The 15,704-nt window shown below is 40.1% G+C and overlaps 4 protein-coding genes across 4 annotated transcripts; all 4 read right to left on the bottom strand.

The window, feature by feature from the left end:
• Positions 1–604: 604 nt before the first annotated feature.
• Positions 605–2,179, bottom strand: LOC138241093 (uncharacterized). Its single transcript, XM_069193840.1, has one exon. It carries the CDS (start codon positions 2,177–2,179, stop codon positions 605–607), a length of 1,575 nt encoding a protein of 524 aa, XP_069049941.1.
• Positions 2,180–5,069: 2,890 nt separating this feature from the next.
• On the bottom strand, positions 5,070–6,644 carry LOC138241092 (uncharacterized). The gene has a single exon (XM_069193839.1). The coding sequence runs from the start codon at positions 6,642–6,644 to the stop codon at positions 5,070–5,072; it is 1,575 nt and encodes a 524-aa protein (XP_069049940.1).
• Positions 6,645–9,533: 2,889 nt separating this feature from the next.
• Positions 9,534–11,108, bottom strand: LOC138241091 (myb-like protein X). Its single transcript, XM_069193838.1, has one exon. The coding sequence runs from the start codon at positions 11,106–11,108 to the stop codon at positions 9,534–9,536; it is 1,575 nt and encodes a 524-aa protein (XP_069049939.1).
• A 2,888-nt stretch (positions 11,109–13,996) lies between these two features.
• On the bottom strand, positions 13,997–15,571 carry LOC138241090 (uncharacterized). Its single transcript, XM_069193837.1, has one exon. It carries the CDS (start codon positions 15,569–15,571, stop codon positions 13,997–13,999), a length of 1,575 nt encoding a protein of 524 aa, XP_069049938.1.
• Positions 15,572–15,704: the final 133 nt, after the last annotated feature.

The following is a 15,704-nucleotide window of genomic DNA, read 5'->3' as shown; positions in this document are numbered from 1 at the left end:
ATAAGTAATTTTTAACATTATAACAACTTTCAAATGATTTTAATATGGGTTCGTTTAATATTGAATGTTATTCATCATCAAAGTCACACTGGTTATCTTAGCTTTATCCCAACAATTCGATAAACAATGTACAAGCAGTCAACATGTAATATTGCATAACTCATCACATTGATCAGCCACATCTACTGTAATTGACTGTCAGGTGGTTCATGTCATTAACATCTGCTCATCCTCTCTGTTCAACTGAAAGGCTGCTTTGTACACTGCAAAAGTCGGTTCTATCATTATTAATCCTTCTCTTAATATACTTAACCCCTAGATAGAAAATGTTATAAGCTGCCATTATTGTATTCTTGATTCAACACCAATTATAAAACATTGGCTTAAAAAGACCAAGCAGTCTCAAACACTTAGGATACCATCCTCTTACCTATAGTATTTTAATAAATACACTTGCAAAGGTTAATTCAATAATACCCATTTATTTTCTCAAAAGTAATTAACACAACAGAATTTTGTTGCTGTAAAGGTGGTATAAATACTTTCTCCTATGGCTCTCTTTTTTTGTTAAGTCAGAGTTCAGAGAGAACATTCATTCAACAAGTTACTTGTTCCTGTGGCCATAGCCCATGAGGGTCCATATTTTCTTGCACAGCAGGTCCTGTGGATTTTGACCGGCTCCTTGTACTTGGACTCTCTGTTCCCACTGCCTTGCACAGGCCTGTCTTTTGGGGGGAGCTTGTGGATGGACAGGCTCTTCTTCAGCTTCTGATCCTGTCTGGAGGAAAGCCAGTCGAGGCCTCCTCCTCTCACATCCCCTCTGCTTCTCTGAAGTTTCTTCCCTGTTCTGCCTGATTTGGGGGAATTTCTGTTCATTCTCCCACTTGTTCTGTTTCCTGGCTGCAACGTGTGTATGGTAGGGGATTCTGGCCTCACCTGGATGGTAAGACTGTGTCTGTCTCCTGGACACATCCTGCTGTCTCTGATAGCTGTAGCCTTGGAATCCACAGCAAATCCTTCTGTTTCCTTCTGGAAACCTGGACCCTCTGGCTATCTCTCTCTCCTCCCTGTTCCTTTTCCAGGAGTCCTGTGGAGGTGTAAAGGGGAGAGAGTGCGGATGCGAATCCCTCCTGTCTCTCCTCATATCCTCAGTCCTCTGATGGGGCTGGGAATATAAAGCAGGGCGACCCTCGACTCTTGTAGAAGAGGAGATTTTCCTCTCTCTCCAGACTGTGTCTCTTGATGGTAGTGGCTGGCTGTCAGAGCTAGGAGGGTCGTACCAATTTGTTGGCAGTTTGTTTTTCTGTCTTATCTCACGGGCCTGTCTCTTCCTTTGAGGGAGGGGCTCCCAGGGTCTGGGACAGTTGATTTTGGTCTCAGTTTCAGAATTTGTCTCCCCTGCACAGCTCTCTGTTTGAGGTGAAGGGTTGTTCTTGGCAAAGAGGGAACTCTTCTCCATCCTTAGAAGTATCTGCATTTCTGCAGGGGCATTGCCTTCATCCTCGTCATCTGTGATCATCATGCTTCCAGCTCCCCTCTCATGCCTTTGAGGGCTATTGCTTTTCTCTTTCTCTCCATCTGCCTTTTCTGCTACTTCTGTGTCTTCCTGAGCTTCAGGCTCTCTGTAACCTTTTCCTTTGTCTTTGTCCTCTTTGTAATTTCTCTTTCCTTCCTCCTTTATGCTGCTTGGGACGATCAGCCGTTCATGTTGTTTAAATTGATGGTCTTTCATTTCATCGTTCATGCTGAGATTTTCTTCCAATTTTTGGTCTAGGGTTGGTGTTTCATCTTTATTGTCCTCAATCTGATTGACCGTTCCTCTCTCTTCCTTCTGTTCACTGATGGTGTCCATTTTCACTTCCTCATTCATCATAACCTGCTCTCTATTCACTGTCAATGTGTCTGATGTGATTGTGTCTTTTGCCTCTTCCTCTGTCTTCACAGTGTCTGTTGTCTGTCCATTGTGCTTAAGATTGTTCTCCATCAGCTGATGTTTCTGGCTGGCTTCCTCATTTGCTTCATCTCTCTCACTGAAATTCACGGTCTGTTCATGTTGGTCAGACCTTGCTGGACTTTCTTTACAGTCTTTCTGTTTCACTCTTTTCTTCTTCTTCTTCTTTCCCTCTTTGTGGCCATTTGGTTTTAGGCAGTTTGGCCAGCAGCAGAGAACTCCTGGCATTGTGTCACCTTAGCAAGATACCTGCACTGACTGCTGGATGGATTTTCTTTGGAACTTAGTGCAGCTTGATGACATCATAGATTCCGTGACATCAGCAGAAGCATAACAGTGACTTGCTTTGTGATTACAGTGATGAACTTTGAATACAAAATGAATGTACATGTGCACATTTAAGAATTAAATCTATTCAGTTAAATGTGGAATTGTATTGTTATACACATATCAATACCCTTCATTACCTGCTTTGTGATATTTTTTTGCTTTGTAAATGTATGATCTTGATTTGTTTTTTGCCCCATTTGATCAGTGCGATAGCCAATTTTCTGTTGTTAAATCTAGTTTTTCTTGCTCTAGTATTTTGATTTTCTTCAAATCATAGGAGTATAGTTCCATTGTCTGCTCACTATTCAGGAATTTCCAGCACTTGTGCTTGGGTGAGCAGTATTGAAAGGTATCTGCACTTCACTGACTGCAGAGCTGCAGGGCCTGGTGTCCACTACCAGCTCTGGCCAGTAGCTTGAGTCTTTCCAGGGTGCCTGTTGGTCTTTTACCTCATACTGATTAACACAGAGACATAGAACGAAACATGTGGCGGAGATGAGTCTTTTCAGTGTATTTCAGTATATTGTCAATGATCTGGTACTTCAAGGATTGATAGAATCAAGTATAACACATTCTAGACCGTAACTCCAAAAACATTCTCATTGGTATTGTTAAAATGTGTCCCCAAAATAGCAAAGTATGCAATGTTTCTATTATTTATGGTGTCTAATTCAGTCATATTAATTCATGTTGACTCCTGTAGCTATTTCACATGGTGTTCTTCTGTTAGTGCACCACCTTGAAATAACACCATCATTCTTATCGATAACTGGAGGCGTCAGCTGAATCAGATGACAAAGCAGTCAAGACAAAGCTTCACTGCAGTGATGTTTTCATGTGTGATACAAACCTAATAAATCTAGTAGCATTTATAAAACAAATGGCTACCCTGCTTTAACTTTGAGAATTTTAGTTGGGTATGACGAAGAAACATCGTCAAACCAGAATGCATGTATCAACAATTGTAAAATCTTGACTGTAATAAACAATGTCTTGTTAAATGGTTTTCTCAGTGAGCCTAGTTTCAGGCTTACCTAGGCTGACAGTCAGCAAAACACAATAAATGCTGGCTTAATTTATTAATATGCCTGTGTGTTCAATGCCAAATGCAAGAGTTTGAATATTATGATGACTTTCTATCAAAGTTTTGATTTTAGGGCATTTGAAGCAACATTCCATTTTAGGGCAATGCAGTGTATAGACATATTTGTAAGAAAAAAACTGTTCAGATGACATTGAAATATCACTTTTCCTAAATTTCATTTCTGTCCTAAAATACAGCCATGCAATCACAAATTGTCTACATTGAAATCAGCTTCACGCTTTTGCTTTTAGTGCAAATTTGACAACATTTCCTTTTTATGACAATGCAGTGTACCTTGCCATATGTGTATGAAAAAATATTCAGGTAACACTGAAATATCACTTTCCAAAGTTTTATTTCTGTCCTGCCATGCCTCAAAAATTGTCTACACTTTGTGGGGATCCTAAGCCTTTCTCTGGACATGGATTTGGGCTAGATTAGGGTTAGGGTTTAGACTTTCTTAATGCAACTTTAAAATCATTTGAGTGGAAGATACATACAGTATACTTCACCGAATTAGAATATTAGTCGGAAATGACTAAGCCACCAATCCAGACCAATGAGTATGTATCAACAATGGTAAAATTCTATTTTTTATCAAGTATTCTGTTATTGGAAATTTTGTGTTGAATGGTTCTCAATGAGCATGCTTTCAGGTGTAAATAGGGTAAGAGTCAGGAATACCCAATCCATTGTGGTCTCATGAGTCAATCTGCCTGTGCATTCAATGCCAAATGCAGGACTTTGAAAAGTATAATCACTTTCTTCCAAACTTTTGGTTTTAGGGCAAATTAGGCAAACTTATTTTTTATGGCAACGCAGTGTAGTGTACAGACTCCCGAACTGAACACAGTGCAGTGAGGCAGCAGTATTAATAGTGCAAACCTGCCCAAATTGTACTAGAAATCTTTTAGAGGAAATTGTTGTTGTTTCTGGTAACTTCACGTGGGGTGTAATGATAGTTGTTATTGAACATTATGTGTTAAATGTAATGACATTTTTGAAAACCACTTGTTCAGAAATCTAAAATGTCTTGGACAAAGGTGTCACCAAAAATATTTTGCATTAATCATTAAAGTCAACTTTACACAAATTCTTCATAAGTAATTTTTAACATTATAACAACTTTCAAATGATTTTAATATGGGTTCGTTTAATATTGAATGTTATTCATCATCAAAGTCACACTGGTTATCTTAGCTTTATCCCAACAATTCGATAAACAATGTACAAGCAGTCAACATGTAATATTGCATAACTCATCACATTGATCAGCCACATCTACAGTAATTGACTGTCAGGTGGTTCATGTCATTAACATCTGCTCATCCTCTCTGTTCAACTGAAAGGCTGCTTTGTACACTGCAAAAGTCGGTTCTATCATTATTAATCCTTCTCTTAATATACTTAACCCCCTAGATAGAAAATGTTATAAGCTGCCATTATTGTATTCTTGATTCAACACCAATTATAAAACATTGGCTTAAAAAGACCAAGCAGTCTCAAACACTTAGGATACCATCCTCTTACCTATAGTATTTTAATAAATACACTTGCAAAGGTTAATTCAATAATACCCATTTATTTTCTCAAAAGTAATTAACACAACAGAATTTTGTTGCTGTAAAGGTGGTATAAATACTTTCTCCTATGGCTCTCTTTTTTTGTTAAGTCAGAGTTCAGAGAGAACATTCATTCAACAAGTTACTTGTTCCTGTGGCCATAGCCCATGAGGGTCCATATTTTCTTGCACAGCAGGTCCTGTGGATTTTGACCGGCTCCTTGTACTTGGACTCTCTGTTCCCACTGCCTTGCACAGGCCTGTCTTTTGGGGGGAGCTTGTGGATGGACAGGCTCTTCTTCAGCTTCTGATCCTGTCTGGAGGAAAGCCAGTCGAGGCCTCCTCCTCTCACATCCCCTCTGCTTCTCTGAAGTTTCTTCCCTGTTCTGCCTGATTTGGGGGAATTTCTGTTCATTCTCCCACTTGTTCTGTTTCCTGGCTGCAACGTGTGTATGGTAGGGGATTCTGGCCTCACCTGGATGGTAAGACTGTGTCTGTCTCCTGGACACATCCTGCTGTCTCTGATAGCTGTAGCCTTGGAATCCACAGCAAATCCTTCTGTTTCCTTCTGGAAACCTGGACCCTCTGGCTATCTCTCTCTCCTCCCTGTTCCTTTTCCAGGAGTCCTGTGGAGGTGTAAAGGGGAGAGAGTGCGGATGCGAATCCCTCCTGTCTCTCCTCATATCCTCAGTCCTCTGATGGGGCTGGGAATATAAAGCAGGGCGACCCTCGACTCTTGTAGAAGAGGAGATTTTCCTCTCTCTCCAGACTGTGTCTCTTGATGGTAGTGGCTGGCTGTCAGAGCTAGGAGGGTCGTACCAATTTGTTGGCAGTTTGTTTTTCTGTCTTATCTCACGGGCCTGTCTCTTCCTTTGAGGGAGGGGCTCCCAGGGTCTGGGACAGTTGATTTTGGTCTCAGTTTCAGAATTTGTCTCCCCTGCACAGCTCTCTGTTTGAGGTGAAGGGTTGTTCTTGGCAAAGAGGGAACTCTTCTCCATCCTTAGAAGTATCTGCATTTCTGCAGGGGCATTGCCTTCATCCTCGTCATCTGTGATCATCATGCTTCCAGCTCCCCTCTCATGCCTTTGAGGGCTATTGCTTTTCTCTTTCTCTCCATCTGCCTTTTCTGCTACTTCTGTGTCTTCCTGAGCTTCAGGCTCTCTGTAACCTTTTCCTTTGTCTTTGTCCTCTTTGTAATTTCTCTTTCCTTCCTCCTTTATGCTGCTTGGGACGATCAGCCGTTCATGTTGTTTAAATTGATGGTCTTTCATTTCATCGTTCATGCTGAGATTTTCTTCCAATTTTTGGTCTAGGGTTGGTGTTTCATCTTTATTGTCCTCAATCTGATTGACCGTTCCTCTCTCTTCCTTCTGTTCACTGATGGTGTCCATTTTCACTTCCTCATTCATCATAACCTGCTCTCTATTCACTGTCAATGTGTCTGATGTGATTGTGTCTTTTGCCTCTTCCTCTGTCTTCACAGTGTCTGTTGTCTGTCCATTGTGCTTAAGATTGTTCTCCATCAGCTGATGTTTCTGGCTGGCTTCCTCATTTGCTTCATCTCTCTCACTGAAATTCACGGTCTGTTCATGTTGGTCAGACCTTGCTGGACTTTCTTTACAGTCTTTCTGTTTCACTCTTTTCTTCTTCTTCTTCTTTCCCTCTTTGTGGCCATTTGGTTTTAGGCAGTTTGGCCAGCAGCAGAGAACTCCTGGCATTGTGTCACCTTAGCAAGATACCTGCACTGACTGCTGGATGGATTTTCTTTGGAACTTAGTGCAGCTTGATGACATCATAGATTCCGTGACATCAGCAGAAGCATAACAGTGACTTGCTTTGTGATTACAGTGATGAACTTTGAATACAAAATGAATGTACATGTGCACATTTAAGAATTAAATCTATTCAGTTAAATGTGGAATTGTATTGTTATACACATATCAATACCCTTCATTACCTGCTTTGTGATATTTTTTTGCTTTGTAAATGTATGATCTTGATTTGTTTTTTGCCCCATTTGATCAGTGCGATAGCCAATTTTCTGTTGTTAAATCTAGTTTTTCTTGCTCTAGTATTTTGATTTTCTTCAAATCATAGGAGTATAGTTCCATTGTCTGCTCACTATTCAGGAATTTCCAGCACTTGTGCTTGGGTGAGCAGTATTGAAAGGTATCTGCACTTCACTGACTGCAGAGCTGCAGGGCCTGGTGTCCACTACCAGCTCTGGCCAGTAGCTTGAGTCTTTCCAGGGTGCCTGTTGGTCTTTTACCTCATACTGATTAACACAGAGACATAGAACGAAACATGTGGCGGAGATTAGTCTTTTCAGTGTATTTCAGTATATTGTCAATGATCTGGTACTTCAAGGATTGATAGAATCAAGTATAACACATTCTAGACCGTAACTCCAAAAACATTCTCATTGGTATTGTTAAAATGTGTCCCCAAAATAGCAAAGTATGCAATGTTTCTATTATTTATGGTGTATAATTCAGTCATATTAATTCATGTTGACTCCTGTAGCTATTTCACATGGTGTTCTTCTGTTAGTGCACCACCTTGAAATAACACCATCATTCTTATCAATAACTGGAGGAGTCAGCTGAATCAGATGACAAAGCAGTCAAGACAAAGCTTCACTGCAGTGATGTTTTCATGTGTGATACAAACCTAATAAATCTAGTAGCATTTATAAAACAAATGGCTACCCTGCTTTAACTTTGAGAATTTTAGTTGGGTATGACGAAGAAACATCGTCAAACCAGAATGCATGTATCAACAATTGTAAAATCTTGACTGTAATAAACAATGTCTTGTTAAATGGTTTTCTCAGTGAGCCTAGTTTCAGGCTTACCTAGGCTGACAGTCAGCAAAACACAATAAATGCTGGCTTAATTTATTAATATGCCTGTGTGTTCAATGCCAAATGCAAGAGTTTGAATATTATGATGACTTTCTATCAAAGTTTTGATTTTAGGGCATTTGAAGCAACATTCCATTTTAGGGCAATGCAGTGTATAGACATATTTGTAAGAAAAAAACTGTTCAGATGACATTGAAATATCACTTTTCCTAAATTTCATTTCTGTCCTAAAATACAGCCATGCAATCACAAATTGTCTACATTGAAATCAGCTTCACGCTTTTGCTTTTAGTGCAAATTTGACAACATTTCCTTTTTATGACAATGCAGTGTACCTTGCCATATGTGTATGAAAAAATATTCAGGTAACACTGAAATATCACTTTCCAAAGTTTTATTTCTGTCCTGCCATGCCTCAAAAATTGTCTACACTTTGTGGGGATCCTAAGCCTTTCTCTGGACATGGATTTGGGCTAGATTAGGGTTAGGGTTTAGACTTTCTTAATGCAACTTTAAAATCATTTGAGTGGAAGATACATACAGTATACTTCACCGAATTAGAATATTAGTCGGAAATGACTAAGCCACCAATCCAGACCAATGAGTATGTATCAACAATGGTAAAATTCTATTTTTTATCAAGTATTCTGTTATTGGAAATTTTGTGTTGAATGGTTCTCAATGAGCATGCTTTCAGGTGTAAATAGGGTAAGAGTCAGGAATACCCAATCCATTGTGGTCTCATGAGTCAATCTGCCTGTGCATTCAATGCCAAATGCAGGACTTTGAAAAGTATAATCACTTTCTTCCAAACTTTTGGTTTTAGGGCAAATTAGGCGAACTTATTTTTTATGGCAACGCAGTGTAGTGTACAGACTCCCGAACTGAACACAGTGCAGTGAGGCAGCAGTATTAATAGTGCAAACCTGCCCAAATTGTACTAGAAATCTTTTAGAGGAAATTGTTGTTGTTTCTGGTAACTTCACGTGGGGTGTAATGATAGTTGTTATTGAACATTATGTGTTAAATGTAATGACATTTTTGAAAACCACTTGTTCAGAAATCTAAAATGTCTTGGACAAAGGTGTCACCAAAAATATTTTGCATTAATCATTAAAGTCAACTTTACACAAATTCTTCATAAGTAATTTTTAACATTATAACAACTTTCAAATGATTTTAATATGGGTTCGTTTAATATTGAATGTTATTCATCATCAAAGTCACACTGGTTATCTTAGCTTTATCCCAACAATTCGATAAACAATGTACAAGCAGTCAACATGTAATATTGCATAACTCATCACATTGATCAGCCACATCTACAGTAATTGACTGTCAGGTGGTTCATGTCATTAACATCTGCTCATCCTCTCTGTTCAACTGAAAGGCTGCTTTGTACACTGCAAAAGTCGGTTCTATCATTATTAATCCTTCTCTTAATATACTTAACCCCTAGATAGAAAACGTTATAAGCTGCCATTATTGTATTCTTGATTCAACACCAATTATAAAACATTGGCTTAAAAAGACCAAGCAGTCTCAAACACTTAGGATACCATCCTCTTACCTATAGTATTTTAATAAATACACTTGCAAAGGTTAATTCAATAATACCCATTTATTTTCTCAAAAGTAATTAACACAACAGAATTTTGTTGCTGTAAAGGTGGTATAAATACTTTCTCCTATGGCTCTCTTTTTTTGTTAAGTCAGAGTTCAGAGAGAACATTCATTCAACAAGTTACTTGTTCCTGTGGCCATAGCCCATGAGGGTCCATATTTTCTTGCACAGCAGGTCCTGTGGATTTTGACCGGCTCCTTGTACTTGGACTCTCTGTTCCCACAGCCTTGCACAGGCCTGTCTTTTGGGGGGAGCTTGTGGATGGACAGGCTCTTCTTCAGCTTCTGATCCTGTCTGGAGGAAAGCCAGTCGAGGCCTCCTCCTCTCACATCCCCTCTGCTTCTCTGAAGTTTCTTCCCTGTTCTGCCTGATTTGGGGGAATTTCTGTTCATTCTCCCACTTGTTCTGTTTCCTGGCTGCAACGTGTGTATGGTAGGGGATTCTGGCCTCACCTGGATGGTAAGACTGTGTCTGTCTCCTGGACACATCCTGCTGTCTCTGATGGCTGTAGCCTTGGGATCCACAGCAAATCCTTCTGTTTCCTTCTGGAAACCTGGACCCTCTGGCTATCTCTCTCTCCTCCCTGTTCCTTTTCCAGGAGTCCTGTGGAGGTGTAAAGGGGAGAGAGTGCGGATGCGAATCCCTCCTGTCTCTCCTCATATCCTCAGTCCTCTGATGGGGCTGGGAATATAAAGCAGGGCGACCCTCGACTCTTGTAGAAGAGGAGATTTTCCTCTCTCTCCAGACTGTGTCTCTTGATGGTAGTGGCTGGCTGTCAGAGCTAGGAGGGTCGTACCAATTTGTTGGCAGTTTGTTTTTCTTTCTTGTCTCACGGGCCTGTCTCTTCCTTTGAGGGAGGGGCTCCCAGGGTCTGGGACAGTTGATTTTGGTCTCAGTTTCAGAATTTGTCTCCCCTGCACAGCTCTCTGTTTGAGGTGAAGGGTTGTTCTTGGCAAAGAGGGAACTCTTCTCCATCCTTAGAAGTATCTGCATTTCTGCAGGGGCATTGCCTTCATCCTCGTCATCTGTGATCATCATGCTTCCAGCTCCCCTCTCATGCCTTTGAGGGCTATTGCTTTTCTCTTTCTCTCCATCTGCCTTTTCTGCTACTTCTGTGTCTTCCTGAGCTTCAGGCTCTCTGTAACCTTTTCCTTTGTCTTTGTCCTCTTTGTAATTTCTCTTTCCTTCCTCCTTTATGCTGCTTGGGACGATCAGCCGTTCATGTTGTTTAAATTGATGGTCTTTCATTTCATCGTTCATGCTGAGATTTTCTTCCAATTTTTGGTCTAGGGTTGGTGTTTCATCTTTATTGTCCTCAATCTGATTGACCGTTCCTCTCTCTTCCTTCTGTTCACTGATGGTGTCCATTTTCACTTCCTCATTCATCATAACCTGCTCTCTATTCACTGTCAATGTGTCTGATGTGATTGTGTCTTTTGCCTCTTCCTCTGTCTTCACAGTGTCTGTTGTCTGTCCATTGTGCTTAAGATTGTTCTCCATCAGCTGATGTTTCTGGCTGGCTTCCTCATTTGCTTCATCTCTCTCACTGAAATTCACGGTCTGTTCATGTTGGCCAGACCTTGCTGGACTTTCTTTACAGTCTTTCTGTTTCACTCTTTTCTTCTTCTTCTTCTTTCCCTCTTTGTGGCCATTTGGTTTTAGGCAGTTTGGCCAGCAGCAGAGAACTCCTGGCATTGTGTCACCTTAGCAAGATACCTGCACTGACTGCTGGATGGATTTTCTTTGGAACTTAGTGCAGCTTGATGACATCATAGATTCCGTGACATCAGCAGAAGCATAACAGTGACTTGCTTTGTGATTACAGTGATGAACTTTGAATACAAAATGAATGTACATGTGCACATTTAAGAATTAAATCTATTCAGTTAAATGTGGAATTGTATTGTTATACACATATCAATACCCTTCATTACCTGCTTTGTGATATTTTTTTGCTTTGTAAATGTATGATCTTGATTTGTTTTTTGCCCCATTTGATCAGTGCGATAGCCAATTTTCTGTTGTTAAATCTAGTTTTTCTTGCTCTAGTATTTTGATTTTCTTCAAATCATAGGAGTATAGTTCCATTGTCTGCTCACTATTCAGGAATTTCCAGCACTTGTGCTTGGGTGAGCAATATTGAAAGGTATCTGCACTTCACTGACTGCAGAGCTGCAGGGCCTGGTGTCCACTACCAGCTCTGGCCAGTAGCTTGAGTCTTTCCAGGGTGCCTGTTGGTCTTTTACCTCATACTGATTAACACAGAGACATAGAACGAAACATGTGGCGGAGATTAGTCTTTTCAGTGTATTTCAGTATATTGTCAATGATCTGGTACTTCAAGGATTGATAGAATCAAGTATAACACATTCTAGACCGTAACTCCAAAAACATTCTCATTGGTATTGTTAAAATGTGTCCCCAAAATAGCAAAGTATGCAATGTTTCTATTATTTATGGTGTATAATTCAGTCATATTAATTCATGTTGACTCCTGTAGCTATTTCACATGGTGTTCTTCTGTTAGTGCACCACCTTGAAATAACACCATCATTCTTATCAATAACTGGAGGAGTCAGCTGAATCAGATGACAAAGCAGTCAAGACAAAGCTTCACTGCAGTGATGTTTTCATGTGTGATACAAACCTAATAAATCTAGTAGCATTTATAAAACAAATGGCTACCCTGCTTTAACTTTGAGAATTTTAGTTGGGTATGACGAAGAAACATCGTCAAACCAGAATGCATGTATCAACAATTGTAAAATCTTGACTGTAATAAACAATGTCTTGTTAAATGGTTTTCTCAGTGAGCCTAGTTTCAGGCTTACCTAGGCTGACAGTCAGCAAAACACAATAAATGCTGGCTTAATTTATTAATATGCCTGTGTGTTCAATGCCAAATGCAAGAGTTTGAATATTATGATGACTTTCTATCAAAGTTTTGATTTTAGGGCATTTGAAGCAACATTCCATTTTAGGGCAATGCAGTGTATAGACATATTTGTAAGAAAAAAACTGTTCAGATGACATTGAAATATCACTTTTCCTAAATTTCATTTCTGTCCTAAAATACAGCCATGCAATCACAAATTGTCTACATTGAAATCAGCTTCACGCTTTTGCTTTTAGTGCAAATTTGACAACATTTCCTTTTTATGACAATGCAGTGTACCTTGCCATATGTGTATGAAAAAATATTCAGGTAACACTGAAATATCACTTTCCAAAGTTTTATTTCTGTCCTGCCATGCCTCAAAAATTGTCTACACTTTGTGGGGATCCTAAGCCTTTCTCTGGACATGGATTTGGGCTAGATTAGGGTTAGGGTTTAGACTTTCTTAATGCAACTTTAAAATCATTTGAGTGGAAGATACATACAGTATACTTCACCGAATTAGAATATTAGTCGGAAATGACTAAGCCACCAATCCAGACCAATGAGTATGTATCAACAATGGTAAAATTCTATTTTTTATCAAGTATTCTGTTATTGGAAATTTTGTGTTGAATGGTTCTCAATGAGCATGCTTTCAGGTGTAAATAGGGTAAGAGTCAGAATACCCAATCCATTGTGGTCTCATGAGTCAATCTGCCTGTGCATTCAATGCCAAATGCAGGACTTTGAAAAGTATAATCACTTTCTTCCAAACTTTTGGTTTTAGGGCAAATTAGGCGAACTTATTTTTTATGGCAACGCAGTGTAGTGTACAGACTCCCGAACTGAACACAGTGCAGTGAGGCAGCAGTATTAATAGTGCAAACCTGCCCAAATTGTACTAGAAATCTTTTAGAGGAAATTGTTGTTGTTTCTGGTAACTTCACGTGGGGTGTAATGATAGTTGTTATTGAACATTATGTGTTAGATGTAATGACATTTTTGAAAACCACTTGTTCAGAAATATAAAATGTCTTGGACAAAGGTGTCACCAAAAATATTTTGCATTAATCATTAAAGTCAACTTTACACAAATTCTTCATAAGTAATTTTTAACATTATAACAACTTTCAAATGATTTTAATATGGGTTCGTTTAATATTGAATGTTATTCATCATCAAAGTCACACTGGTTATCTTAGCTTTATCCCAACAATTCGATAAACAATGTACAAGCAGTCAACATGTAATATTGCATAACTCATCACATTGATCAGCCACATCTACTGTAATTGACTGTCAGGTGGTTCATGTCATTAACATCTGCTCATCCTCTCTGTTCAACTGAAAGGCTGCTTTGTACACTGCAAAAGTCGGTTCTATCATTATTAATCCTTCTCTTAATATACTTAACCCCTAGATAGAAAATGTTATAAGCTGCCATTATTGTATTCTTGATTCAACACCAATTATAAAACATTGGCTTAAAAAGACCAAGCAGTCTCAAACACTTAGGATACCATCCTCTTACCTATAGTATTTTAATAAATACACTTGCAAAGGTTAATTCAATAATACCCATTTATTTTCTCAAAAGTAATTAACACAACAGAATTTTGTTGCTGTAAAGGTGGTATAAATACTTTCTCCTATGGCTCTCTTTTTTTGTTAAGTCAGAGTTCAGAGAGAACATTCATTCAACAAGTTACTTGTTCCTGTGGCCATAGCCCATGAGGGTCCATATTTTCTTGCACAGCAGGTCCTGTGGATTTTGACCGGCTCCTTGTACTTGGACTCTCTGTTCCCACTGCCTTGCACAGGCCTGTCTTTTGGGGGGAGCTTGTGGATGGACATGCTCTTCTTCAGCTTCTGATCCTGTCTGGAGGAAAGCCAGTCGAGGCCTCCTCCTCTCACATCCCCTCTGCTTCTCTGAAGTTTCTTCCCTGTTCTGCCTGATTTGGGGGAATTTCTGTTCATTCTCCCACTTGTTCTGTTTCCTGGCTGCAACGTGTGTATGGTAGGGGATTCTGGCCTCACCTGGATGGTAAGACTGTGTCTGTCTCCTGGACACATCCTGCTGTCTCTGATAGCTGTAGCCTTGGAATCCACAGCAAATCCTTCTGTTTCCTTCTGGAAACCTGGACCCTCTGGCTATCTCTCTCTCCTCCCTGTTCCTTTTCCAGGAGTCCTGTGGAGGTGTAAAGGGGAGAGAGTGCGGATGCGAATCCCTCCTGTCTCTCCTCATATCCTCAGTCCTCTGATGGGGCTGGGAATATAAAGCAGGGCGACCCTCGACTCTTGTAGAAGAGGAGATTTTCCTCTCTCTCCAGACTGTGTCTCTTGATGGTAGTGGCTGGCTGTCAGAGCTAGGAGGGTCGTACCAATTTGTTGGCAGTTTGTTTTTCTGTCTTATCTCACGGGCCTGTCTCTTCCTTTGAGGGAGGGGCTCCCAGGGTCTGGGACAGTTGATTTTGGTCTCAGTTTCAGAATTTGTCTCCCCTGCACAGCTCTCTGTTTGAGGTGAAGGGTTGTTCTTGGCAAAGAGGGAACTCTTCTCCATCCTTAGAAGTATCTGCATTTCTGCAGGGGCATTGCCTTCATCCTCGTCATCTGTGATCATCATGCTTCCAGCTCCCCTCTCATGCCTTTGAGGGCTATTGCTTTTCTCTTTCTCTCCATCTGCCTTTTCTGCTACTTCTGTGTCTTCCTGAGCTTCAGGCTCTCTGTAACCTTTTCCTTTGTCTTTGTCCTCTTTGTAATTTCTCTTTCCTTCCTCCTTTATGCTGCTTGGGACGATCAGCCGTTCATGTTGTTTAAATTGATGGTCTTTCATTTCATCGTTCATGCTGAGATTTTCTTCCAATTTTTGGTCTAGGGTTGGTGTTTCATCTTTATTGTCCTCAATCTGATTGACCGTTCCTCTCTCTTCCTTCTGTTCACTGATGGTGTCCATTTTCACTTCCTCATTCATCATAACCTGCTCTCTATTCACTGTCAATGTGTCTGATGTGATTGTGTCTTTTGCCTCTTCCTCTGTCTTCACAGTGTCTGTTGTCTGTCCATTGTGCTTAAGATTGTTCTCCATCAGCTGATGTTTCTGGCTGGCTTCCTCATTTGCTTCATCTCTCTCACTGAAATTCACGGTCTGTTCATGTTGGTCAGACCTTGCTGGACTTTCTTTACAGTCTTTCTGTTTCACTCTTTTCTTCTTCTTCTTCTTTCCCTCTTTGTGGCCATTTGGTTTTAGGCAGTTTGGCCAGCAGCAGAGAACTCCTGGCATTGTGTCACCTTAGCAAGATACCTGCACTGACTGCTGGATGGATTTTCTTTGGAACTTAGTGCAGCTTGATGACATCATAGATTCCGTGACATCAGCAGAAGCATAACAGTGACTTGCTTTGTGATTACAGTGA

This window comes from Lepisosteus oculatus, chromosome 8 (assembly GCF_040954835.1).
Source record: "Lepisosteus oculatus isolate fLepOcu1 chromosome 8, fLepOcu1.hap2, whole genome shotgun sequence".
In the NCBI taxonomy this organism is placed as follows: domain Eukaryota; kingdom Metazoa; phylum Chordata; class Actinopteri; order Semionotiformes; family Lepisosteidae; genus Lepisosteus; species Lepisosteus oculatus.
This window is presented reverse-complemented; position numbering and strand designations above follow the sequence as displayed.

Bases quoted from the DNA above. Each gene is read 5' to 3' on its own strand.
- LOC138241093 (XM_069193840.1), bottom strand. From the start codon at position 2,179: ATGCCAGGAGTTCTCTGCTGCTGGCCAAACTGCCTAAAACCAAATGGC.
- LOC138241092 (XM_069193839.1), bottom strand. From the start codon at position 6,644: ATGCCAGGAGTTCTCTGCTGCTGGCCAAACTGCCTAAAACCAAATGGC.
- LOC138241091 (XM_069193838.1), bottom strand. From the start codon at position 11,108: ATGCCAGGAGTTCTCTGCTGCTGGCCAAACTGCCTAAAACCAAATGGC.
- LOC138241090 (XM_069193837.1), bottom strand. From the start codon at position 15,571: ATGCCAGGAGTTCTCTGCTGCTGGCCAAACTGCCTAAAACCAAATGGC.